The 24,363-nt window shown below is 49.1% G+C and overlaps 1 protein-coding gene and 1 pseudogene across 6 annotated transcripts in view; both read right to left on the bottom strand.

The window, feature by feature from the left end:
• The window catches only part of LOC117285679, a 4,090-nt pseudogene extending 3,720 nt beyond the window's left edge, over positions 1 to 370 (bottom strand).
• Mcf2l2 (MCF.2 cell line derived transforming sequence-like 2) overlaps positions 1 to 24,363 on the bottom strand; it is a 246,785-nt gene that overhangs the window by 6,844 nt on the left and 215,578 nt on the right. For 4 of the 6 annotated variants that reach the window (XM_010624297.2, XM_010624299.1, XM_010624298.1 and 1 more), the window contains 5 exons: positions 12,932 to 13,626; positions 12,173 to 12,301; positions 6,637 to 6,694; positions 4,593 to 4,763; positions 1,628 to 2,057 (listed from right to left, as the gene is read on the bottom strand). In XM_010624297.2, the coding sequence (XP_010622599.1) occupies positions 1,918 to 2,057; positions 4,593 to 4,763; positions 6,637 to 6,694; positions 12,173 to 12,301; positions 12,932 to 13,626 (1,193 nt within the window). In that variant the 3' untranslated portion in view covers positions 1,628 to 1,917. Of the gene's footprint in view, positions 1 to 1,627; positions 2,058 to 4,592; positions 4,764 to 6,636; positions 6,695 to 12,172; positions 12,302 to 12,931; positions 13,627 to 24,363 lie in introns of those variants that run through there. The other 2 variants (XR_780283.3, XM_010624295.3) reach the window with 1 other exon arrangement.

Raw genomic sequence — 24,363 nt, 5'->3', positions numbered from 1 at the left:
GTGGTACCGGGGATCGAACTCGGGTCCTTGCACTTGCGAGGCAGGCCACTATTCTTGATGTGAAAGTTGGCTTCTCGCTCCCATCTGCCCTAGGGGACGCGTCCAGCCGCACATGGAAGATGAACTTGTCTGTGTCTTTCTCCAGCAGCTGGCGGCACGGGGAACAGATACATCCCATTCTAATCTGGAACCCTTTCAGGTGCCCCGACCCCAGCATACTTGGGAGCCTAAGGCAGGCATGGTATGAACAGGAGGTGGGGGAGGAGGAAGGGGAGGAGGAGGGAAGACCAGCGCCCCTGCAAGGCCAGCCGTGGCTGTCAGCCTGACTCACTCTGGGGAACCGGGGGGCCCTCACCTCGCAGGCCCCCATGACTTCCCCGGCTCTGAGGGGGAGGTAGGCGCTTCCTGGCACTCTGTGTCTTTAGCAAATCCTAAAGGCTCTTGTGAGCCCTCTGAGGGCCCTCCCGACTCTTCACTTCTGAGAAAGTGGAGAAAGTGAAAACACTCCAAGGAGCCGGCTCCTAGATAAGCAGCGGCACACAGTCCTTGTCAAACATCACATGCTTCCTGTTTAAAATAATGAGTGGCACCTTTGGAAAATGTGGGAAACAAGAGTCCTTGCTGGTAAAAATCAGTTAAGAACACCTGCAAGTTTTGTTATTTTTCCTTTTCTCCAAACTAAAGCCCCAGCTTTCCGATTTAAACCCTCAGTGCATTATGAAACTATGAGCAGCATTTGGGGCCTGATTTTGATAGAATGTTTTCCTGCACTTACGGACGCGCCCAAGCAGGCACCCCCTGGCTTCTGATGGGAGGGTAAAGGCTTGCCAAGAAGGGAAGGGGTCCTAGTCTCCCTTACTTCTCCTGAAGCAAGTGGAGATCAAATTCACAAGGGCAGAAGAGCAGCAGAGAAAAAGGGACTGAGATTTTGGCTCAGTGGTTCTGCTACCTGCCTCGCAAGCACAAGGTCTTGAGTTTGGTCGCCGGTACCAAAAGAGAAAAAGAAAAAAAAAATAAGAGAGAAAAGAAAGAAGAGCAGACAACGGATGAAGCTGAAGGGATTGGAGAACTAATATTTATTAAGCCTCTCTGTTTGCCAGGATCTTTGATACTTTTACATTAAGTGAAACAGCTTATTTCTGTTTTACTAATAGTGCAATACTACAGAATGTCTTTAAAAATGATAGCATATTAAAAACATCTAGAATTTGAATAGTCAGAAAGGAGCTAAAACGCAGGAGTTTATAATCTTTTTAAAATGAATGTTTTCCTAAAGTACTAGTTTAAAAACATCTGATGATCGAGACCTTAGAAATATATAGGAAGCTAGGTGTGTTAGCACACGATGATAGTCCCAGCTACTCAGGAGGCTGAAGCAGGAGGGTCACTTGAGCTCAGGCATTTGAGGCAACATAGTGAAATCTCACTCCAGGGAAACTGGAAAAGGTGCTTCCCCTTTGTTCCCTCTGTGAGTTTTTTGCCTTCTCCTCCACACAAGCACCCCCTCATCTGCCTGCCCCTTGCCCCCTGGTTCTTTTTGTTTGTTTTTTGGAGACAGGGTCTTGCCGTGTAGTTCAGGCTGGCCTTGAACTCACTACATAGCCCAGGTTGGCTATGAATTTGTGGCAATCCTCCTGCCTCAGCCTCTCCAGTGATAGGATGATAGGTGTGTGTCACCATGCCTGGCATGCCCCCTAATCCTTGATTGGCCACCATGATGTCCCCAGCCCTCCCACAGTGAAAGCGGCGTGGGGCTGCCCTGTCGATGCCTCCAGATGGGCCTGGAGTGGAGAGCTAGGTCTGCTCATCAGCTTGGGAGGGGAGCAGGCAGCTAGGGAGCTCAGTCCTCTGGCTCAAGCGGGATGTGAAGCAGGCTTCCCTGAGCCTTGGTCTTGCCATCTGGAAGCAGATGGGGCTCTACATGCGTTCATATCCTCGACCAGGTCTCTTTCCGGCCACCAGGCAGGCCATTAGCAAAATGACAAGCAGTCCCGTGATACTCAGGCCCACAGCCATGGGGATTTCTCTCCTGTTTCTGTCACTGAAGCACTCGGCCGCTGTAATCGAAGCCAGAGTAACGGTGTTACAGGTGGGGCCCCACTCGGGAGCGGGGAGCTGTGGGGGCTGCGGGTCTGAGCCAACAGTCGGTGAGGGACTGGGAACTCGCTCCAGAGGCGCAGCTCCAGAGCTCCAGGCCCCAGGCCCAGGGAAGGATTCCGCTGCTCCCAGAGAGGGAGATCTGATGAAGAAGCGGGGTCAGGGTCATGGCCCGTGGTGACCCTCCAGCCCCAGAAGCCCCCGCTGTGTTCTCCACCTCCAGAGATCAGAGATGGGCCCTGCACGCCTGCCAGTGGGGCCAATGCTGTCTTTTCAAACCCTGAATGTTTTTTTTTTTTTTTTTTTTTTTTGGTACTGGGGATTGAACTCTGGTCCTTGCGCAAATGTTGGGGTTTTTAAAGGGGTCGCTGTATAGCCTGGGGCTCCTTGGATGGCAGAGAAAACAAAACCACCCAGCGAAAGAATAGGACAGCGAAAGAAAACCTCTTGCCAGCTCCAGGGTGTCAGGAGTATTGCAGAGGCAGAGGCAGGAGGGTTTGGCTGGGATGGTTATTCCTTTTGTACTTGTTGGATTCTTCTGCATTCTTCCAACCCATTTCAAGGTCAGCCATTGGCCCAACCCTCACCACCATTGTGTTTGTCATGGTTTCCACTGCCTGTGCTTCTGTCTGTCTTTCTTTCTTTCTTTTTTTTTGGAGACAGGGTCTCCCTATGTAGTTCAGGCTGGCCTTGAATTTGTGGTGATCCTCCTGTCTCAGCCTCCCGATTACAGGGGTGTGTCAACTTGCCTGGCTCTGTTTATATGTCTTTTTAACACCTGCTGCATTGCAGCTTGCTCTTTTCTTTATCACTGTCTCTTACCCGTGGGAAAAATCCTACTTGTGGAATGACGTAATGCATCTTCCTTCGCAGCTTTAGGAAAGCCTGAATTACAGAGACCAGCAATATGAAGCTGAGCTTCCACAGGGGCAGGGAACAGAGAGGCATTGTGGAATGCGTAGGGTTTTGTGAGCATTTGGTAAGAAGGTGCAGCAGCGGAGGGAGGGAAGGGTCACTGAGGTCTCTTGCGTGGAGGCTCCAGTGAGCAGTGATTTTTCAAAAAATAACTAACAGAAGAGCCTTTCAGTCAGGTGTGATGGGGGGCACACCTGTAATTCCAGTACTCCAAGGGGCTGAGGCAGGAGGATCACAAGTTTGAGCACAGCGTTGACAATTTAGCAGCTCAATGTGACCCTGTCTCACAATTAAAAAAGTAAACTCGGAGAGTGGAAGTCGAGTTCAATGGGAAGGCCCAGTATCTCAAACAAAAACAAACCTTTTCCACGTCTGCCTGTAACACTGCTAGTAGGAACCAGAAAGCTGCTAGAAGATTTTATTCCCAAGCCCTGCTCAATTCTGGCTTCACAGAGGTTTTAATGGGAAAGAGGAGCAGGTGTGTTCTTATTTCATCGCTTAGCTGGACCCCAACACTCTGGGAAGCTGATGCAGGACTGTAAGTTTTGAGCCCCGCCTGGGCAGTTCAGGGACTTAGTGAAATTCTGTCTCAAATCCTGCAAATATCAGGGCTCCAAGGCAGGCAGCACTGCCTCCTGTGTTTTCTTAATTGTTTTCCACTGTGTCAGAAGAAATTTCCTACCAGACACATTTTTTTTTTGTTACTGGGGAATGAACTTGGGTCCTAGAGCTTGCGAGGCAGGCATTGGAACCACTGAGCTAAATCCCTGGCCCTGGGAACATCTTTAATTTTATAATGGAGCCCAAAGTAAAACCAGATTTCTATTACAGAAATGTAACATAGAGCTAAACTAGCTAAACCTATTTTGGATGACTGAAAAGCACTTACGATGTTTTTGAGTTCTTTCAAGAGGGATGTTTTGAGAATTGAAGTTCATCAGCCTCCTGATAGGTAGGAGTCCTTGTAACACAGCCTTCTGGGCAGGAGAAAAGGGCTTTTCTGGGAAGTCTCCCAGGTCTGCCCTGGCCCTCGCCAGGCAGCATCGGGCAAGCTCTGGGGGTGCTGGTTCAAACCCAGAGCAGAAATTAGATGGAAATGAAAACTGGCTGAGGAAACAGTGGTGGGCACACCTTAACTGAGAAGAGGGGATCCAGCGGAATTGTTCTCTTTGTGGTTTATCATATCTTCTTTTCCCTCTGCAGGTGGGAAAAAGCTAGTTTGAAATCTTGAATCACTAATGCTCAGGGCCTTACAGGATTCTCCAGACAGCCCTGGGCTCCCCAGGCCGGCAGCATGGACAGGGAGGCCGCACACGGCGCTCCTCAGCTGTTGGGCTGAGTGTGTCTGATTCAGCCAAGGAGACGTGTTTTGGGCAGACTCCTTGCTGGGGAGAGCCCGGATGTGAATGGGCCAGGGGCCTGGTTCTGAGGTGGCAGAAATGGCCAGGGGAGTTTAGCCCTCAGGGTGGGGTAGGGAGCTCCTAGACTCCTGGCCCTGGACAGCTTCAGACAGAACCCAACTCGGAGCAACCCTGGGTCCTGAGACCGGTGTGCGATGATCTGGGGAACCCATAACTTACCGTTTCCGAAGTGGTCTCCTTCAAAGTCAAAGGCTTGAAGTTGGACGTTCATTGTTTTCAGCCGAAGCTGGGCAGACAGCTGTGTGCTCTGCTCACTCACACACTTGAAGGAATGGCCGACCACTGTCTCAAACATCATCACTGCTCTTTTCAACCCTTGGAAAGTTTTCTCTGAAGAGAAAAAGTGAGAGATGTGCAAGAATCCCAACACTCTCCGCGGAGTCCCACGGCCACCAAATGGTGCCCTTCAGATGTGGCCTTCCAGGGGTCCTGCTACCATCTCAGGCAGACACACCATGTGTGGAGACTTTCTGAGGCTCCAGGGCAACTCTGCCTTATGACGCACGCACTCTTTAAGGAGGTGATACTTCAAGTAGACGGGGTTCAATATTTTTAAAATTAATTAATGTATTTATTTATTTTTGGTTTTTTGAGACAGGGTCTCACTATGTAGTTGAGACTGACCTGGAATTCACTATGCAGCCCAGGCCGGTCTGGACCTCACAGGGATCCACCTGCCTCAGCCTCTCAAGTGCTGGGATTACAGGCGTGCGCCACCACGCCCGGCAATTTTTTCATTTCTTGACAAAGTTCTTGAGTGTCTGATTTTTTATTTTAAGTCAGGGTCTCACTATGGCCTTGATCTCATTATGTATCCCAGGCTGGCCTTGAACTCAGGTGATCCTCCTACCTCAGCCTCCAGAGTGCTAGGATTGCAGGTGTGCACCACGATGTCTGGCAAGGTATTAATTAATAAAAGACTGTTTAAGCCAATCAAAGGGTAGAACTTTGCAAAGGAGAGAATAGACATGACAACCACTAGGCCAGTCCCTGGTGCAAAGAGGATGTTTGAAGGTCTGTTTTCTAAAACTCAGCTTTTTGGAGAAACATCCGAGGCCTTTCAGACTCATGGACTTGCTTGGGAGCATCTCCAGAAATGAGTATCACAGGGGCATTTTCAACTTGCCCCAGAATGCGTAATTCCCCATACAGCAATGGGAGGGAATCTTTATAAACTGAAATCTCATCCACTGTTCCCCACACCACACCTTCCCATGGCCTCCTGTCACACTTCAGAATAAATCAGAGTCTTTTGCTGCCTTGCCCACAGGCAGGCCCTTTGTCCTCAGCCGACCGCCGTGTGCTTCCCCTCTGGGGCTCCCTGGTATCCCGCTGGTCCTGACCAGCTCACTCTGCAGGCTGTGTGCATCAGTTATTCTACCGTCTGGTGAGAGCATCCCTGGATGGAGACCCCTCTGCTCAAACCTCACCTCTTCAGAGCGCCTGCACCCCTAAAGTCTTCCCTGAGGCCGGCAGGAAGTAACTTTCTGTGCCTCTCCCTCCTGCTTAGTTTGTTCAGGGAGGTCACTGCCACTGAACAGTGCAATGCAAGGTAAGGTGTTTGTTCGTGTCCTCTTTCCTTCTAGAATGCAATCTCCACGAGCGCAGAAACTAACTGCTGGATCCCCAGTGCCTAATGCAGACTGAGCGTGGCACCTAATTATGTTCTTGTAGAAGGAATGAATGAGGTTTTTTTTTTTTTTTGAGACAGGATACTGCTGGATCCCCAGTGCCTAATGCAGACTGAGCGTGGCACCTAATTATGTTCTTGTAGAAGGAATGAATGAGGTTTTTTTTTTTTTTTTGAGACAGGATCTCACTATGTAGTTGAGACTGACCTGGAACTATGTAGCCCAGGCTGGTCTCGAACTCACAGCGATCCTCCTGCCTCAGCCTCCCCTGAGTGCTGGGATTATAGGTGACCACATCGGCGAGGAACGCATGATTTGAAGAGTACAGAATGAATTGCATTGTCAATAGCAGATCTGTTAAAAAGTTGCAACACTTGTTATTGTTGCTGATAATGTTCTCTAGCACATGGATTACCTGAAGTGCACACAGATAGTAAGTCCTCCTAGGTTTCATTGTAGGTAACTATTTCATTTTGTTTCTTAAAGGCAGCATTAAAAGTTATCAGACTCAGTGCAAAGTAAGCTAACCAGAAACATACTGTCAGTCCAACAGCCATTCTAGCAGTACTAACCTGGATTTGAGACAGTCAGATAGGCTCCTACTTCACTAATGTAATATGAAATTTCTTCCTGCAAAAGAGAAGTTTGTTAACCATTTTTATGTCTAGGATCCTGGCTTACAAATTTGTTTAGTCAGGATTTGCATTAGCCAGCTTTTTGTTACTGTGACAAAATCAACTTAGAGGAGGAAAGGTTTATCTGTCTCATAGTTACTGAGGTTTCAGTCAATGGTTGGCTGGCTGCGTTGTTTGGGGTCTGCAGCGGTGGTGGGTGGTAGTGTGCGGTAGAGGAAGCTGCTCGTCTGATGGCATCAGGAAGTGGAGAGAGAATGATCCAGAGAGGAAGTGACCAGGAACCAGACTCAGTCCTCACGGCGATCAGCCTCCCATACCCACCCCTTCAGTTAGGCCTCACTTCCTGTCTATAACCTTCCCAGAACACCTCCAAATTTTGATCTCACAGCTGACATTAATCCACCAATAAAATCAAAGTCCTCAGAAAGCAATCACAATGAGCCTTTGGGGGGATATTTCAGATAACAACTGTGGCAGGGTTCCAGCTCTGAAATCCTCCATAGGGAGGTTTTGGGTTCTGAACCATAAAAGTGTTTCAAAATTCTGAAACAAGTGAACACATTCCATAATAAAAAATAAGTCATATGGGCCGGGGATTTAGCTCAGTGGTGCTGCCGCCTGCTTCGCGAGTGCAAGGTACACAGTTTGATCCCTGGTACCAAAAAAAAAAAAAAAAAAAAAAAAAAAAAAAAAATTAACCCTTGCTAAAAAAAAAAAAAAAAAAAAAAAAAAAAGTAATAACTTATCCCTGGCCCCACATTTCCTTATTATTTATTTGTTGCTAAAGCCTAAAACTCAAATTCCACCACTATAACTTGAGTCCTTTCAGTAGTGCACGGAGCTGGGAGGAGGGAGGGTTGCAGGGGCACACTGAGCTCTTTTGAGTAACTGCCGTCTAAACTTTGGGATCCTCTACCTGGAGACCGCTCATCCTCAAAGTATGTTGAGTAGACTCCACAGGGTTCACAAACCGTCTGGGGGAAAATATATGTGTATTTCCCTGGGTAGGATGTCAGTTGCTTCAAAGAGATTAATAGGTTTATGTTTTAGCCAAGAACGGTAGCACACGTCTTATAATTTTAGCACTCTGGGAAGCTGAGGCAGGAGGACCACAAATTTGAGCACAGTCTGGGCAACTTAGTCACTTAGTGAGATCCTGTCTGGAAAAAAAAAAGTGCTGGGAAGTAGCTCAGTGTGTAGGCTATGGGTTTAATCCTCAGTAAAACACACACACACACACACACACACACACACACACAGAGGCTGTGTTTTCAAAATGGTGCCACCGCAAGGTATTCTGGGAAGAAATGGTTTACCTGGAAGAGGGCTCCAGTTCGAAACACAGAGCAGTGCCTCACACTTTATGGAGGCACTATCCTTTTAGAAAAACAAAACTGCCAAGAGTGGGCTCTCACAGCTGTAAAGCCAGCACTCCCAGAGTCTGAGGCAGAGAGACTGCAAATTCGAGCCCAGCCTGGGCAGTTTAGTAAGTTAGTGAGACCCCATCTCCAAAATAAGGCTGAGGATGCAGCTCAGTGTGAAGGTCCTGGATGGTTCAATCCCCACTACTGCAACAAACAAGTAAACAAATTACTAAACACCCCGGAAAACCTGCTGAAAGACTGAGGGTATAAAATATTCAAGGAGATTGAACTGAAGTATGAAACGGTGATTGAAAAGGGAATCAAGCTGGAGATTTAGCTCAGTGGTTCCGCTGCCTGCCTTGCAAGCACAAGGACTGGAGTTCGATCCCCGGTACCAAAAAAAAAAAACCTTTCTTGCTGGGGGTGGTGGCACACGCCAGCACTTGGGAGGCTGAGGCAGGAGGACTGCTGTGAGTTCGAGACCAGCCTGAGCTACATAGTGAGTTCCAGGTCAGTCTCAACTACATAGTGAGATAAAAAAAAAAAAAAAAAAAAAAAAAAAAAAAAAGGGACTCATTCATTGTTCAATCAACTTTTTTTTTTTGGTACAGGGGATTGAACTCATTCATTCATTGAAGGCAACTGTGTTCATTCAGCCCGCAGGCTGGTGACACCTGAGAAGGAGACCTTGCTTCGAGTTGGACCTGGTTTCAGTTAAGAACTTACCTTACTAAAGTTTCTTTCTTAAATTCCCTATGTGATTAATTTAAAGTCCCTGAGGAATCACCAATCTTCCACAAAAGACTGGAAGACATTTTGCAATTCCAAAGTATCTTCTGGAAGACTTCAGGAATTTAGCTCAGTGGTTGTGCTGCTTGCCTTGAAAGCTCAAGGTCTGGAGTTTGATCCCCGGTACCAAAAAAAAAAAAAAAAACCAAAACCAAAACAACAAACAAACAAACCAAAGTAACTTCTAAGTAAAAATGTCAGTAAGCATCATGATTATTCTGGTTCTCTAAGCCCCAGGAGTAAGTTTTGTGCAAATAAAAGGGCATCCAAACTCTCACTTCCTTCTTGCTTGAATGCTAACAGTTTGTCTACTTTACAATAAATTCCTAGACTGCCCCAGGCCCGCAAAGAACCGAGGACCAAGGATATGAGGGGTTGGTTCTTTGCTGCAAGAGGATTTGGCTTCCCTGTGACAGTGCGGTTTTCACATGTCACAGGCAGGCTCCTCCTACGCCATCTCCAGATCGCTTATAGTATCTAGTAGACTAACCTCTATGTTCATGGCTCTTAAGTTACATTGCTGAGGGAATAACAACAAGAAAAATGCCTGTACATGTTCAGTACCAATGCAAAGCTAATTTTTTTTTTTTTTTTTTTTTTTTTGCTATGGGGATCAATCTTGGGACCTTGTGCTTGTGAGGCAGGCGGTGGCACCATGGAGCTAAACCCCAGCCCTATCCATACTTTTCTTAATACTTCCCTCTCTCTCTTTTTTTTGGGGGGGGTTTGTTTTTTGAGACGGGGTCTCATTATGTAGTTGAGACTGCCCTGGCACCCACTATGTAGCCTAAGCTGGTCTGGAACTCACAGGGATCCTCCTGCCTCAGCCTCCCGAGTGCTGGGATTACAGATGTGCACCACCACATTAATATTTCTCTTAATAGAAGGGAAAAATAAAACCTTTGTGACCTTCAACTTTTTTGTTGTTGTTGTTGTTGTTACTGGGGATTGAACTTGAATCCTTGTGCTTTTGAGGCAGGTAGCGGAACCACTGAGCCAAATCCCCGTTCTGCGGGGCCTTCAACTTTTGATGAAGATGAGTTTTGGACATCAAAATTAAAAAAAAAATTTTAAATTGGAAAAAATTAAGACTACCTGTTTTTTGGTGAAAAAAAAAAAACGCAAAACAAAAGCTACTTCCTATTCTTGCCTCATTCAAGGTGTACGTTTAGCTCCTATAATCCTGGAATTTATGGCTCCTGTTTGGGTTTAAATTCTCTAAAATGCAGAAACCCCCCAGGATGCCTCAGGCTGGCAGGAATTTTTATCTCCCAGGAGCCTCTCTGTTTCCTCTTGCCTGAGGAATTTGGGCTGGGGAGTGGTCGAACGGGAGACCATGAAGAGCAGCTAGTGAAACACCCGGAGCCAGGATGGGGGGCTGGGGAGGCCGGCTGGACCCCTTTGGACCCCATCTGCTGTCCAGCCTCTGGCCGAGGGAGAGGAAACCAAGCACAGAGCATTTCCAGAAGGTCAGGGATTCAACATTTGGGTGGAGTGTGATCGGAATCCAGGCTAAGGGCCTCAAAAGGGCGGGGTTAGAGCTCCGAAGACAGAGTTAAAAGGCAGCCGCAGAGGCTCTGGTGGGCAGTTTTCCTGTGTCCTGGTCTCAGCAGCCTCACTGGGCCACAAAGCCTGGGGTTTCTGGCATTTTCCCCTCTGCTCTCCTGACAGCGGTCGGGGTGGACAGGGGTCGGGTGGAACAGAGCACCGAATTAAAGCGTAAATACTTCTGTCTGCATCCTCTGTCACCTTTTCAAGGTGGTTTGTCCAGAAATCCCTGATACCTCTAGTAGATCAATGAGCACGGATTCTACTTTGATTGGATCTAGAGTAAACAGTTATGCCTGCTCCATTTGGAACCAAAAGGAAACCCTGACTTCCCAAACACATCTCTACTTTTCAGAGCAAAGCATGCGCCAGGAGGAAGAAGGCCTGGAAAACCGGTTAATAACAAAAATAACAATAATCACTACGCTTTAAAATAGGAACAAAACAGAGGCCATTGGGTCGGACTGAACGCTTGCACTGGGCCTCCCAGAGCGAACCAAAGTGGAATTAGTGTACCAGACCCAGCAGAAGTTCCAGGCCGCCATGCCCGCAGGTTATCTTATCTTGTCAGAACCAGGAGAGATACCAGACAGATCCCACAACCTGCCAGTTTAGCCAGTGTATAAAGAGATCCCCTCTGCTTTAACCTTGGCAAGGAGAGTCTCTTGGAAGTGACTTGGACTTCGGAAGTCATTTTTCTGTTCTGCTTGCCTTTCTGTCTATGTATATGGCCCAACAACCTTTTCTCAGCCCAGCCAAACCCTCAATCCATTTTATAGACTGCGATCCCGGCCGATTTTAGAGTCATGATTTTAAACCAAGTAAGATCTTCATGCTAGATTTCTTGTAATACTGTCGGTTTGGCGCTTGTTACATACCAAACACTGCTGGAGTCTACATATGGTCACTTCTAATCCTCCTGGAGTTCCTACTAGGTAGGTAGGTCTGATGATTTTCATTTTACAGGGGAAGAAACCAGCTATAAGTGGATGGCTGGTCCCCGCTGCTAAGGTCCTCTGGGCTTGGCCAGCTTGTTTCTCTGGTTCCTGAGACCTCGGTCTATTTACTCACTGCAATTACAGGAGCTGCTGGCTGTGGAACACCCGCACTTCGTGGGTGTTGGGCATGCTCTCCACAGAGGTGATCGCTAATTCCTTTCCGTGTTTTTCAAATAATAAAGTAAGGCTTAGACAGGTTAAGGTACCTGCCTCATGTTGAAAGAGGACAAGTGAGAGTCCAGTTTGAAGCCAACTCTGACCTTAGCACCCATGCTCCGTCCGCCATGCCGTCCACCCCTTCCAGAGGCAGCTGGAAAGCCCAGCGCCTGGGCAGTCCCTGAGTTTTGCCTTCTGTGGTTGGAAAGAATCCCACATTTGATTTCGGTTTCAGAGTGATCTGGTTTATCTGGAATCCACTGGGAATTTCTAGAGATCTAATCATCTGTACAACTTCCTTCTCCTGGTAGTTTGCAAAGAGCACTGGTGACTGGGTCCCCAAAAGCCACACCTTCCCTAAGGGGCACCAAAACCTTTTCTGGGTGACACAGTGGAGCTTGAAGGGGAAGTAGGCAAACAGAAGATGTTGACACTTCCTCCTCTCCATCCCAAACCTATGGCCTACCGCTTTTATCAGCAGAGATCTCAGAAGGCCCCGAGGTTGTTTCTGCTGGGCCTTGAAGTGGGATGCACCTTGCATCACCTGGTGTGGGGTGAGGGTTGGGGGAAGGGAGAGCAGGGCTCGCGCTGGTCATTGGGAAGGAGCTTCCACCTCACCTTGGTAAATGTGAGATTCAAGGATCCACCAGGGAAAGTCAAGAGAAGGTTGGATTTTCGGAAGCCACAATTGCCAGAGGCTTTGGTTGCATTGGGGTCGATGTTGAAGTACCTCTGAGGTGAAAAAACCTAAACCAGAAAAGATAGGAAAGGTGGAGGAGAGCCGGGGGAGGATAGGGGAAACCCAGGCTAGCAGATGGCCAAGAGGGGTCCACCTGAGGACTGCAAAGTCCCCGGATCAGTGCCGCCCTCCCTTCTAAACTCAAGCTCAATAGCTTGATGTAGTCCCCCATGAGGAGCGCCCTGCCTTCCTCCCCAGTCTCCTTGTTAATCTGGATTTTCATATGAATACCACAGCAGTCTGGAAGCGCAGGACCATCTGATTCAGATTTTTTATCTCTCAGGAAAAGGGCTGAGGCTCGAGGTCTTGTACAACAGTGGGGTCGGACTGGGCCCACTCAACCAACGCTCCCCGACACTCCGCCATGTGCCTTGTGTGTGTGTGTGTGTGTGTGTGTGTGTGTGTGTGTGTGGCGCTGGAGCTCAAATCTAGGGCCTCACACATCCGACACAAGTAACCCACCACTGAGCTACACCCCGGCCCCATATTCACCCCTTAATGGAGCTCCCCGGGGAGAGGTGAACTCAGCTGTTTATTTTCTTTAAGGACAGGATGCAGGGAAATGCCCATCCCTGGCAAGGCAGACTCCACTCAGATTTTTTCGAACATGGCGTAACAGTCCCGTGACCCCAGCTTACCGACTTTGTTTCCTGGACAATCAGCTCGATCCCCATCTGTGCTTTTATGCAGAGCCTACTTCCGTTTAGAACCTGGTAGGTTCCGGTCTTGGCAGATGATGGCTGAGGCACAAGGGTAGCCCCAGGAACTGTGGTGGCAGGTGAGGCTGTTGGGGTGGCGTTGTGTGTGGCTGTGGAAAGTCCAGGTGAGGCTGTTGGGGTGGCGTTGTGTGTGGTTACAGGAGTTCCTGGGGAAAGGGTGGGTGGAGGAGGTTTCTGAACGGTTGTGCTTCTGTGCGGTGCTGTGGACAGCGTTCTGGAGAGAGCGGTCTGGACACTGGGTTGGGTGGTTTTCCCAGTCATGTGGCTGATGGTGGATGGTCTGGCTCTGGGTGTAGACGTTGGAGGGGCCTGGGGTGGCTGGGAATGAGGAGCCGAGCTGGGGCCGATGGTAGCTTCAGTAATTGGAGGAGCTGTGTGTGAGTTGTCGAGGGTGGTGGCTAGGGTGTATTTGGCTGGGCTGGAGGATGGGGGGCTTTCTGTAGTTTGTGAGGTAGTTGTGATTGTGTGTGTTGGGTTCTCGGCGGTTTCCCCAGCTGTTGGCGAGGTTGCGTGACCCCCTGTTGAGCTGGCTGCTGAAGTTTCAGGAGGTGGGAGACGGCTGCTGGTCTCCGGAAATGCTTTTACTCTCATTTGATGGGTACATTGCAAGATTACTGTAAAGTAAGAGACAAAATGTTAAGATACTAACCAGCTGCTTACAAGTTTTCTTTCTCTTTCCTGTTGTAGTGTAAATGTATATAGCTAGATTTGGGGGGAAATTTACGAGGCCATGACAGTGAAATGAAGAGCATCAAAAATTCTACTACGAATGAGACTCTTGCAATGCTTTGGTGGCACCGTGGTACTGATCGGTCTACGACCCTACTGCGGACGGTTTTCTTGACGCAGCCCCTTGGCCTTCGTGGGCTGTGCTTCCAAAACACACCAAAGCCATCACGCTTGGCTAGACAGCTAGTGTCCGTGTCTCACCACTTCCCACACTCACGCAACACAGTGTAGTGCGTCATGGTGACTTGCTAGAGTTAGGGCAGCTAGTAGTGAGGACTTACAGGGTCTTACTGTTTTCCTGGACTCATACCATGCAGGTTCGAAAGGTGTCTCAGATCATCGAGTCCAAGCCCTCCCTGGATGTGAGAACTGCACCTGTGACTCTTCGCTACCTGTTCATCCAGTCGAGACCCACTTCCTAACAATATGACCCTTTCTATTTTGTTGTCTTGCTACTCATTATTTTTCTAAACATAGACTGATTCCTAGCATTTCCATGGTGTTTTGAGTGGCCCAGCCTTTCTCAACAAAGAAAGGAAATTCAGGCATCGTTGATTTCATTCTTACACGGCCTGTCCTTCACCTTTGGCTTAAACACCAACTCCTCTCAGACTGCCTTCCGTCCTCCTATAAAATAGTTCCCCACCCCTACGGTCGCCACCTCTGTGTTATTTTTGTTGGTTTTACTACACTAATCACGAGTCGTAATTACGTGTGGGGATTGTATTAAACATTAACACTTAGGGGCTGGGGATTTAGCTCAGTGGTTCTGCTGCCCGCTTTGCAAGTGCAAGGTCCCGAGTTTGATCCCCGGTACAAAAACAAAACAAAACCCCCAAACCAAAAAAACATTAACACTTAGTCTGGTACCAGCAGAATTTCAGCCCTGAGGAACACACTTACTAGTTAATGGTTGATTGGGTATCTGTTAAAAGTACCTAAAGGGAGGAATTGTGTGTACAGTTTTCACCATCAGTGCCCAGAAAATGTTCAGTGAATGAATTGGATGAATGAATAACTAACTGTAAAAACACAGATGACAGCTCTGTAGACCTAGGGCTGTCATAAGACCCAGTGGAACTGGTTTCAGTGAAAGGCACCAGGACCACTGAGCATTCCTGGGTATCTGCTGCCGTCATAGGCTCTCTCTGGGGCGTCCTCTTAAGGATAAAAGCCCCCTTGCTCTCTCCCAGCCTGAACGGATCTGTCCTTGCCTCCTCCCAGGCACACAGCAATCCAGAGAAGTGGACAAAACAGAGCTGATGGCCTGGATCGGCCCACGGCCCACAGTGCCGTCCCTTCAGTTTTGTGGTTCTGTTGTATTTGTTCACTCTCCTTGGAGCCCTCGGAGCCAGGTGCTGGGTGGAGACTTGGGAAAACACGGAGAGGGAAAGGAGGAGGCACTGTGCTGATATTCACAAGGTCAAAGGGCTCATAGCCAAGCGAGAGAACCCACAAACACCTTTCAACCTCCCTCTTCCATTCAATACATTTCTAAGTGGTTACTTTCCCCATATTAATAAATAACAATAAAAATCCCAAGTTGTTTTGATGATTACTACATTGGGGGCCTCAAGTCAAAGGCTGTTTGTTTTTTTTTTAACCAACTTTTCTTTAAAAATTCTCTAATGGGAACTACCTTTAGGTATTTTTCAAATAAGGAAACTCAGGCTAAAAAGTCCCATCAACATCACACCACTCACCAGTGTTGGACTTGAGCCTCGAGTCCCTCTAGACCTGAATCAAAGCCTGTCCCTTAGAACTGGGGGGTGGAGGTAGAGGTAGCGTGTCATCGTGAAGAGTGGTGAGGACACAGCAGAGGAGAGGACAGGAGGGGTCTTCCAGAGACCCCAATTCACAAAACCCTTATGATGCTGGTCCTCAGTGAGGGCTTCAAATGTCTGTGTTTAAAATGGTGATTGTTTTCCAGAAGAACAATTCTGACTTTTTGCCCAGTAGTTAAGACCCGTGAATTATTTCTGCACACCCAGCTTGCAAAATGGGACAGACAACACAGCATCATTTACATTGCTTTGGATACCATTTTTGGTGGGGTACTAGGAATCGAACTCAGGACCTTGCTCTTGTGAGGCAGGCAGTGGCACCACTGAGCCAAAGCCCTGGTCCTGGATACCTTTTTATTTTGTTTCGTGTTTTTGGTACTGGGAATCGAACTTGGGACCTTGTGCTTGTGAAGCAGCAGGTGGAACCACTTGCTAAATTCCTGGCCAAAAAGACTTATTATTAATGACATCAAGTTACTTAAGACTACCATTAGAGTCTTTTTTGTTTGTTTGTTTCTAAAATATTCATGTGGGTAAGTTAAAATAAAATCTTTCAAGTTATAGATTTTATGAGCTCTAAGTTTATGATTTCATAAAATCACTGTATGTGGGACATTAATGGCCATTTTGTAGGGCTTTGAAAAAGATTTTCAAGATTATAACAGATTTATCATAAAGGTTGTGTGAATTTATTTTCATAATTCATGGGGACAAACCTGAGTTGCTGCTTCTTTGGTCAAGAACCCAACCAGAACCCTACTAGGTTTAAACAGTTTTGACAGAGAAAGAAAATTCAGTCTTCCTGGAGGTGACTTCCCTGAACCTCTTGGTGTGAAAAGCTGTAATTGCTACAGAGTGCTAGCTCCCGGGGCCAAAACCATTTGCCTGCCTTCTGGAGGAGAAATCCCACCCTTGTGGTCCGACTGGGCATGGCTGATGTAGGAGCGAATGAAAATCTTCTTGCCTGAGCAGAATTTCCTAAACTGAGCAGCTTGCCCTTTCAAACAGGGACCCTTCCTAAGGTTACACACAGCTCCTTTATCAGCAGTGGTAAATGAGCTCAAACAAGGAGGAAAGCAGTACTTGGTCCATTACAAATGAACAGCATCCCACACAGGCCAAGAAGACTCCTGGGACCCTGTTGGAGGGCACTTGGGATGGAGGAGGTCGTGGCAGTCACTTTGCCTGGGTTTGGGATGAGCAGTTCGAGTGGTTGTTAGAGTTTGGATCTAATATTTCCATTTCAAAGGCCTAAGTGTTAAAGGCCTGGTCCCAGATTGACGCTACTAGGAAGTGGAGGAAACTTTATGGGTTGGGGGGAGGCTGTGTATGTGGGGGGCACAGTGAGACCCCAGTTCTTTTTCTTTTTCTCTTTAGTTTTCTGGCCATGAGGTGAGCCATTCTGCTCCAGCACCCACTTACACACTGAGCTCCGCCCATGATAGGCTGCTGTGGGGGGACTCAAAGCAAGAGCCCCAACGCGCCATGGACTGAAGACTGCAGCCATGAGCCAAAAGAAATGTTTTTCTCTATACATTGATTGTCCGTCTATGGAAAGCTGGCTCACACGGTAATGAACAGAAGGCTGGGCAGGCAGGTGTCTGGACCGGAAGTGCCAAGTTCACATGTGTGTTAGAGATCAAATCACTCTGGGAAATATGTTTTTGTACCGGGAATCAAACTGAGGGAGGGTCTTGTGCTTGCCAGGCAGGCAGTGTTCCACTGAGCCGCACCCCGGCCCCTAGGATGTGTACCTCTGTAGTCCTCTCCTCTCAGACCTTCCCTTCCTGGCCTCCGTTAGGGCTGTAGGGTGGGTACATAGTGGGTGATGATGCTGTGCATGTTACACATCCAGATAATTCATGTACTCGTGAGGTACCAGTGACCCTCGGGGATAACACAATGTTTCCCCAAATCCATGCACAGAACCACACTTACATCTGACCTGTCAAAGTCGGGCAGTCCTGGGGTCGTACACGGACCTGCCAGCCCCACCTCCACCCCAACCTTGTTGTTCAGGGTTAAAACCGCCCTGGACTTGATCCTCTGCTCAGACTCAATGCCACTATGGGGAGAGATGTGAGATGGTTTTGGTTCCTCTGCAGCCCGCAGGAGATGCTGAGAAATGAGTCACTGTCGTGGCCTCTGGAAAGTCAGCGACCACACGGGGCTCTGGTGACCTCTCCTCTAGGGTTTCTCTTGAAAGTCCCTTCCAAGCAGACCTTGTTGATTTCCTGTCACCTCTAACTCCACGGGTAGACAGAGGCCCCCCTGAGGCAGGCTCCACGCCTGACCTACATATGTCTTTGTTTTGTGGGGCTCCAAGCCTCGTGAGGCAACATATTAGCAGTCCACATTCCTGTCTGTGACAGCATGAAGTCACCCAGGGTGCTGGGGGAGTGTGGGGCTGATCAAAGGTGCTCAATCACCTGGGCAGCCCATTTCTGTAGTTTCCTTCTGCTTTTCCTACTTCAGCCAACCTGAAACTTGTATGTGATGGCTGGAGCTCCAGCAGACATTCAGAACCATGAGGAGGCCTAAAAGGCGAAGCCACACCAAGCACAGTGGGCTGATGACGAGCAGCCTAGAATAGGTCTGAATTCTTCCGGACTTGTTACATGAGAAATGAACCTGTCTTATTTAATCCCTGTCATCTGGGGCTTGTTGTGTTTGTGCAGCTGAATCTAAAGTTAACGGATACAAATCCTCTCATCTTCTAGAGGAGGAATAGAACATTTCTTCTTGAGTGCCCCAAAGAACAAGAAGTTAGAATTCTGAAAGAGCAGGACAAACAAAAGCAGCTCAGATGAGAGTGGCGGCCATGGCCCTTCACACCACTCCTGCAACAATCCTAACATTCGTGTCACAACCGGAGGCCACCGGATCTCCCCACCTGTGTGTCAGCGGCAGTGTGGACAGAGCTGGTTCTGTCCCACTCACTGCAGTGGTTCTAGGAGGAACTGAGGGTTGATAGTGAACTTGGGAGCGAGGACAGAGTAACAGTGCCCAAGACGACTCAGCGAGCCCTGGGAGAAAATGCTCTGTGGAAGCAGGAGCTCCAGACATCCCATAATCCTCAGCCCAGCTTCCCAGCAGCCTCTGGGAGCGGAAGTGCAAGGGTGACATATTTTTTAAAAACCTCCGAAGCCCTGATTCGAACCTCTGTGAAATGTGGTCCCACCACATCTGATACACATTCACAGTTCACCGTTCACTTCACACAAACACAACACTTCCAATTGAGACAAACGGGAAAAACGAGACAGGACGGCTTTGCCAGGGTGACAAAGTGATAGACCCGATTCTGGGCACAGGCTCTGTTCTCCATCTCCCAGATCTAGGTCATTTCTACAAACTCCCCCTGCCTGATACAATGTCCGGGACGATGCAGGTGCCAGGGACGGCGCGCTGGAAAGGCCTCGGGAAAGCTGAGGAAGGAGCAGTTGGAGATGGGCTCTAGCTAAGCACCCAGGTGCCCGAAGCCACTTAGATTTAGAAGGACCAGATACAGCAGGGCCACCGCAGAGAGCGGTGTCTGTCACTCACCGGCCAGGGACAGGAAGAGCGCTGTCCCTGCAGAGAGCGGGCGCGACATGACCGGAGGCAGGGCCAGCTCGTGTCCTGGGCTCAGTCGTCTGAGTTACACGTGGGCTAATTCCAGGGCAGGTCCCGAGCACCGGGAAGACCAGCTCGGGGTGCTTCAGTCACAGCAGCAGGGAGCTGGAGTCCTCAGGTTCTGAGAAGTAGCTGCAGGGCCCGCCCAAGTGGTGAGCGCAGAGGGAAACCACAAGAGGCCCAGAGGAAAAGCAGGCACTTTCTTCTCTCCAGGAGAGCTGGGAGCAGCTGGTGGGGCTGGGCCACTGCGAAAGACACCCGGATGGGGTTTCCTTTTCCTTTCTAGAAACCCAGGGAGCCTTGTCAGCTGGGAGGAAACCAATTTCTCAGTGATGGGGTCCAGCTGGAGTTTTAAAATCTAGATGCAGTTGCCGGGTGTGGTGGTGCACACCTGTGCTCCTAGCATTTGGGAGGCTCAGGCAAGAGGGTCACTGCGAGTTCGAAGCCAGACTGAGGTACATAGTGACACCCTGTCTCAAAAAAAAGAAGCTACTACCTGGCGGGTTCTTATTCTATTGAGGTCCCACAGACGCTCTGTGTGGGCGCCAGGGCTACTATTACTATTATTGCTGCCCCATTGCACAAATGGGTAAATGGAGACAGAGAGGTCATGTGAGCTGCCCAGAGTCGCGCAGATAATGGGGGAAGAAGCTGGGTTGTGAACCTAGGACTGGGAATACAGAGTTTTAAACTGTTCCTGTTTTGAAGAGGCGCCCTAAGCTATGCTCCCTCTTTCATCATGCTTACTGCCTCCTTGGGAGACATTTCTCAGGTGAGCGGTCAGCTGTTCACTGCCTGGAGCGACACTAGATAAGGAACGGAGATAGCTTTGTGGGGCCCCACCTTGGAGGGGCTTGGAAGGTCCTAGAGGATCTCAATAATCAAAGAACAGTAAGGATGACAACAACAATAACAATTTCCATATAAGCATTTCCTCCGAGTGTTTGACACTGTGTCATTCACATGATAACTCTACAAGGTCAAAAGTTTAAACCCTGATTTTTCGGCTGTGGAAACTGAACCACTGAGCATCGCAAACAGCTTGAGCTGTGAACTGTGGCCTAGCTGGGCTCTGCAGTTCCTGTCCTTTGGAGGCAGGAGGTTAGGCTGTGGCAGAGATGGTGTGGGACGTAGACCAGGGCAGTCTCCTGTTGGCCAGGTTGACTCGGAATTGGCATCAACCCTCCTGCCCTGGCCTCCAGAGTAGCCGCATTCCCGGGGATGCTCGCAGGTCCTTTTGCGGCCACCTGGCTGGTGCAGGGCGCCACCTACCGACGGAGGGACGCGTTATCCGCGCGCAGGACCCTGGCTCCGGGTCGGTGCGGGGTCCGACCTGCCCGTCCTGAGAGAGGAACGCGCCTGACCGGTGCCCCGGGTGGATCCTCCAGCCGAACAAGCGAGGGGGCCGCAGAGAAGACTAGAAGGACGGCAGCGTGGCCTGGCCTGAAAGGCTTGCGAGAGGCATCTTCTCTCTTTTCTTCAAAGCATTTTTGAGCACTTCTTCGCCTTTTCTTTTTTTCTACTTATTTCTGCCCTGAAATAAATAACCTTTCACATCCACCAATGGTCCCTACCCCGCCAGGAGCACTTTCATCTGCTGACTGAGAGCTGCGGCAGCGCGGAGGGAGGAATAGACTACGTAGCATTTTAACACTGTGTTTATTATTAGATTAAAACAAAGATTTCTTTCTTGCCTAGGTTATTGTGGGATGAACTCATCGAACTCTCCCCCGTATTCTGCAGAATATACCCTGGATGCTGGTGCAGGGGATTGAACGCTTCTAAAACTGCACTTTTAATTCATGCCGCTGCTGATGCGGACTCCGGCCCCCAGCGGGTTTTACGGACCCAAGGCGGCGCGGGTGCAGCGGTTTCTTTCGGCCCCGCATCCGGTCACGGTGTCCCCGCTGCACAGGCCTCGGTTCCCTCTGGTGGGCAACGGCCACACTGCAGGCACGTGGAGGCTTTGAAGGGCTGGCTCTCAAGAGGGCTGATTTTATGTGGTCGTGTTGGATTCTTTTCCGTTAACTCAAATGGGAAGAGGACACACATTTCCCTCCCAGCAACCCACTTTTACTTTTTTTCCTGTTTTGAAGATCTCTAAATTCACAGCTATTTCCTGACTTTTTGAGTGAGCAGTGTGCCTAGGCCTGGAGTGAGGCACAGCGTCTCCTCCTGTGTACTGGGCCGGCTTTCTGAGCGTCATCCCATGATCTCTGTCGCACCCAGCTGTCTGTCCCACAAGAGCTCCAGGGAGTCCGGTCCGGAGTTCAGCGGGGCAGCTTTTTCTCAGAGGACGCCACAACCGAGCAGCTCTGTGGCTTCCACGAGGAGGCCCGAGTGGAGCGACAGCCCTGTCCGTCCTGGGGCCATCAGCAGTGGCTGGCACTGAAAACGCCCCTCTGTCCCCCAGCCAGGACCCGAGGTCTGCACAGCATCCTGGGCGGTTGGGCCACTGTGCCCTTGAGAGCACCATCAAGTGAAAGGGGGTTCGGGTGCCCTTTCGGGTGCCCCTTCCCAATTAGGCCACTCACGCACCGAGAGGTCCGGCAGGAGATCTTTATTGTAGGGAGGCGAGCAGGAGGCAGGAAGGCAGACAAAGAGAGAGAGAGAGAGGAGGAAGAAGAAGCAGAAGGAGAGAGAGGAACAAAGAAAGGAAGGTCTTTTATCAGTTTTGGGCTGGGCTATTGCTTATTTATGAGGAGTGAGCCACTTCTAACCTATCACAGGCCAGATTGCTTTTACGGGCCCAGTCCTGCAGACACAGGTTTCAACTTCCTGGACCACTGTGGGCTTGGGGGGGAGGGAAACCAGAGATAAGGGCATGAGGTCATTTTAGGAGCCAAGAGGTACCAGGAGAATGCAGCCTGTGAGGCGGCGTCACAGCGTACTTTAACATGATCAATTCCCTAACATCAAGTGCGGACGTTTTCATACATCCAAGCAAAGAAATAAAGGCAGGTAGAAAGGAGACCAGAAAAATGGAAATTTTAAAACTGTACTTTCAAGAAAAATTGCAGCTCAGGACACAAAAGTTACTTACACCTTTTTCGCTTCCAGAAAAATTTAAAAAAAAATTCCTAAGAGTCTTAAAGATACAATAGGCCTTTAAATTGGGCTCTGGGCCTGTGCTTTTCACCTGTAAATTACACTTTCTCCCATATACCTCCACCCTCAAAGAATCAGCAATATTGGTGGAATCATAGAATTACCTCAACTTTAAATGTGCATAAATGGTTTAGCATTTTTAGGCTGGCAGATAGGCAATGGATAGAGAGCAGGGATGTTACCAGGTAGTCACCTTCTAAAAGTAGCTTGCTGAATAAAAGTTACTGGGCTTTGTAGTGCTCACATCTCCTTCTGGAGGTGGCTTCCAGGTTCTTCTCATCGTGAAGAAAGAATTGGATGAAACAAGTGGGGGGGAGTTTATTTGCAAAAGTACAAGTGAGGCACGGGAGATAAACTGGCTTTGGAGAGCAAGGTTGGACTGAGTAAAAGAGGAAAAAGCAGGATAAAAGTACACCCCGGAGGATGCAGGGAGGGCTGTAGCGAGGGAAGCCACCATAGTGAGCTCTCTGTGTCCTTTTATGCCACCCAAACCTTCAGGAAACCCAGGAGAGCTTCTACACACAGGTCCTGAATGAGGGTGCTGGGATCCCATACCTCAGGTTGAGTCAGATTTAGGCTGTCCTGTTGAAGACCCGCTTGAGTTCTCATGGGAAGTCCGTGTGCAGGGCCTCAGGAACTGTTTGCACCTGTGTCCTGGGAGCTTGTAATTAACAGGTCATACCTACTTCCTGGCCAGATTTGCCACACTCTAACCTCCTATCTCAGGAACGCACATCCCAGATTACCCAGGTTGTAGACACCCTCAAGGACCGTAAGACCCAGTTCCAGATCATAATGTGCCTGTCTCTCCAGGTCCCACACGCTCTATCTTTGAGGGCATGACTTTTTACATTTCTGCCTCTTGCAGTTGCATCCTGAAAATTCTTTTTCTGTGATGGAAGTCAGCAAACCTGCAACTTAATTTTATGGGTCGGGTAGGTTTAGGAACCTGTCTGCACCCTGAACAGTGACAGGCTCAGGTCCAGAGGCCTGGGACAGCTCTTGGCCAATTTCTGTAGTGAGCGGCTGGCTATTCAGTGGAGAAACATGTTTGAGAGCATCCAGCTGCTGAAACCGGAGACTCTGATCCCAATCCCGAAGATTGCTCTGCTCAGCTAAGGTGCACAGCTGTCTGTAGTTCTGCTATAGCTTGTAAACAAATGGACGGACTGTGAGGGATAGGATAGGCAGAGAAGCCTGCCGAGATACACACATCTGCGACTGAGCATGAATGTGTTCTAAAAAGTGTGAAAATATACTGTCATCAGTTGTGTAAAGGGATGTATTCTTTTTGCTTGGTAAGCAAGTTTACTGGCAGTGCAGCAAAGGGCTCTGCATACTTTTATCTGTCTGTTGAGTTTATAAGCTGGGTGGGATCTAAAGCAGCCTCTCTTCGGGGAAGATCCCCACAGTGGTCCTGAATACACCTAGAGGAAGTCATGAGGGATCATTCCCAGAGCCCACACACCCTGACAGACTGCACAGCCCAGAGCCCACACACCCTGACAGACCGCCACCGTGGGTCTCCTCTGCCCCTCTGCACTGCAACTGATGTTGCTACTGTGGGTGCTAGTGAGACAGGAAAGTAGGATGTGGCTGAAGCTGGCTGGCAAAGAAGTTGGGGCAAAAGTCTCAGGACACCTGCCTAGAATAGTTCCCAAAGCCCCGCATATGGAATTCTCATGAGGACTTTTGATACAATGGTCTAGACCTGACATCAGCCTGAGGGGTGGGTGATACAAAAGGACAGTCCACACTGAGTTTTTTCTACTGAGTTCTCTCTTGCACTGTGGCCCACCTTCATGCTGTAGACTGTGCTAGGTAAAAGGAGCTGAAAACCAGGACCAGACCAGGGACCATAACAAGCCTTTATTATGGGAAGGATCTGCCAGGCCGCCTCCAAACAAAGGAGAGAAAGCAACACGGCAGAACAGGGAGCTTCTTTTATAGGAGATTCGGTGGCACCCCTGGGACCCCAGCTACTTTGGAGGCCAGGGCAGGAGGATTGCAGCCAATTCCAAGTCAACCTGGCCATCATCTAGAGGAGTAGGAGGGAGTGGAGGGAGAAAGAGGAGGGGAGAAGAAGAGGGGGGGACGCCGGAAAAGGGGGGAACA

This window comes from Fukomys damarensis, unplaced genomic scaffold, assembly GCF_012274545.1.
Source record: "Fukomys damarensis isolate Sample0158 unplaced genomic scaffold, DMR_v1.0_HiC HiC_scaffold_12, whole genome shotgun sequence".
NCBI lineage: Eukaryota > Metazoa > Chordata > Mammalia > Rodentia > Bathyergidae > Fukomys > Fukomys damarensis.
The sequence above is the reverse complement of the archived record's forward strand: the minus strand, read 5'-3'. Positions and strand labels throughout refer to the sequence as shown.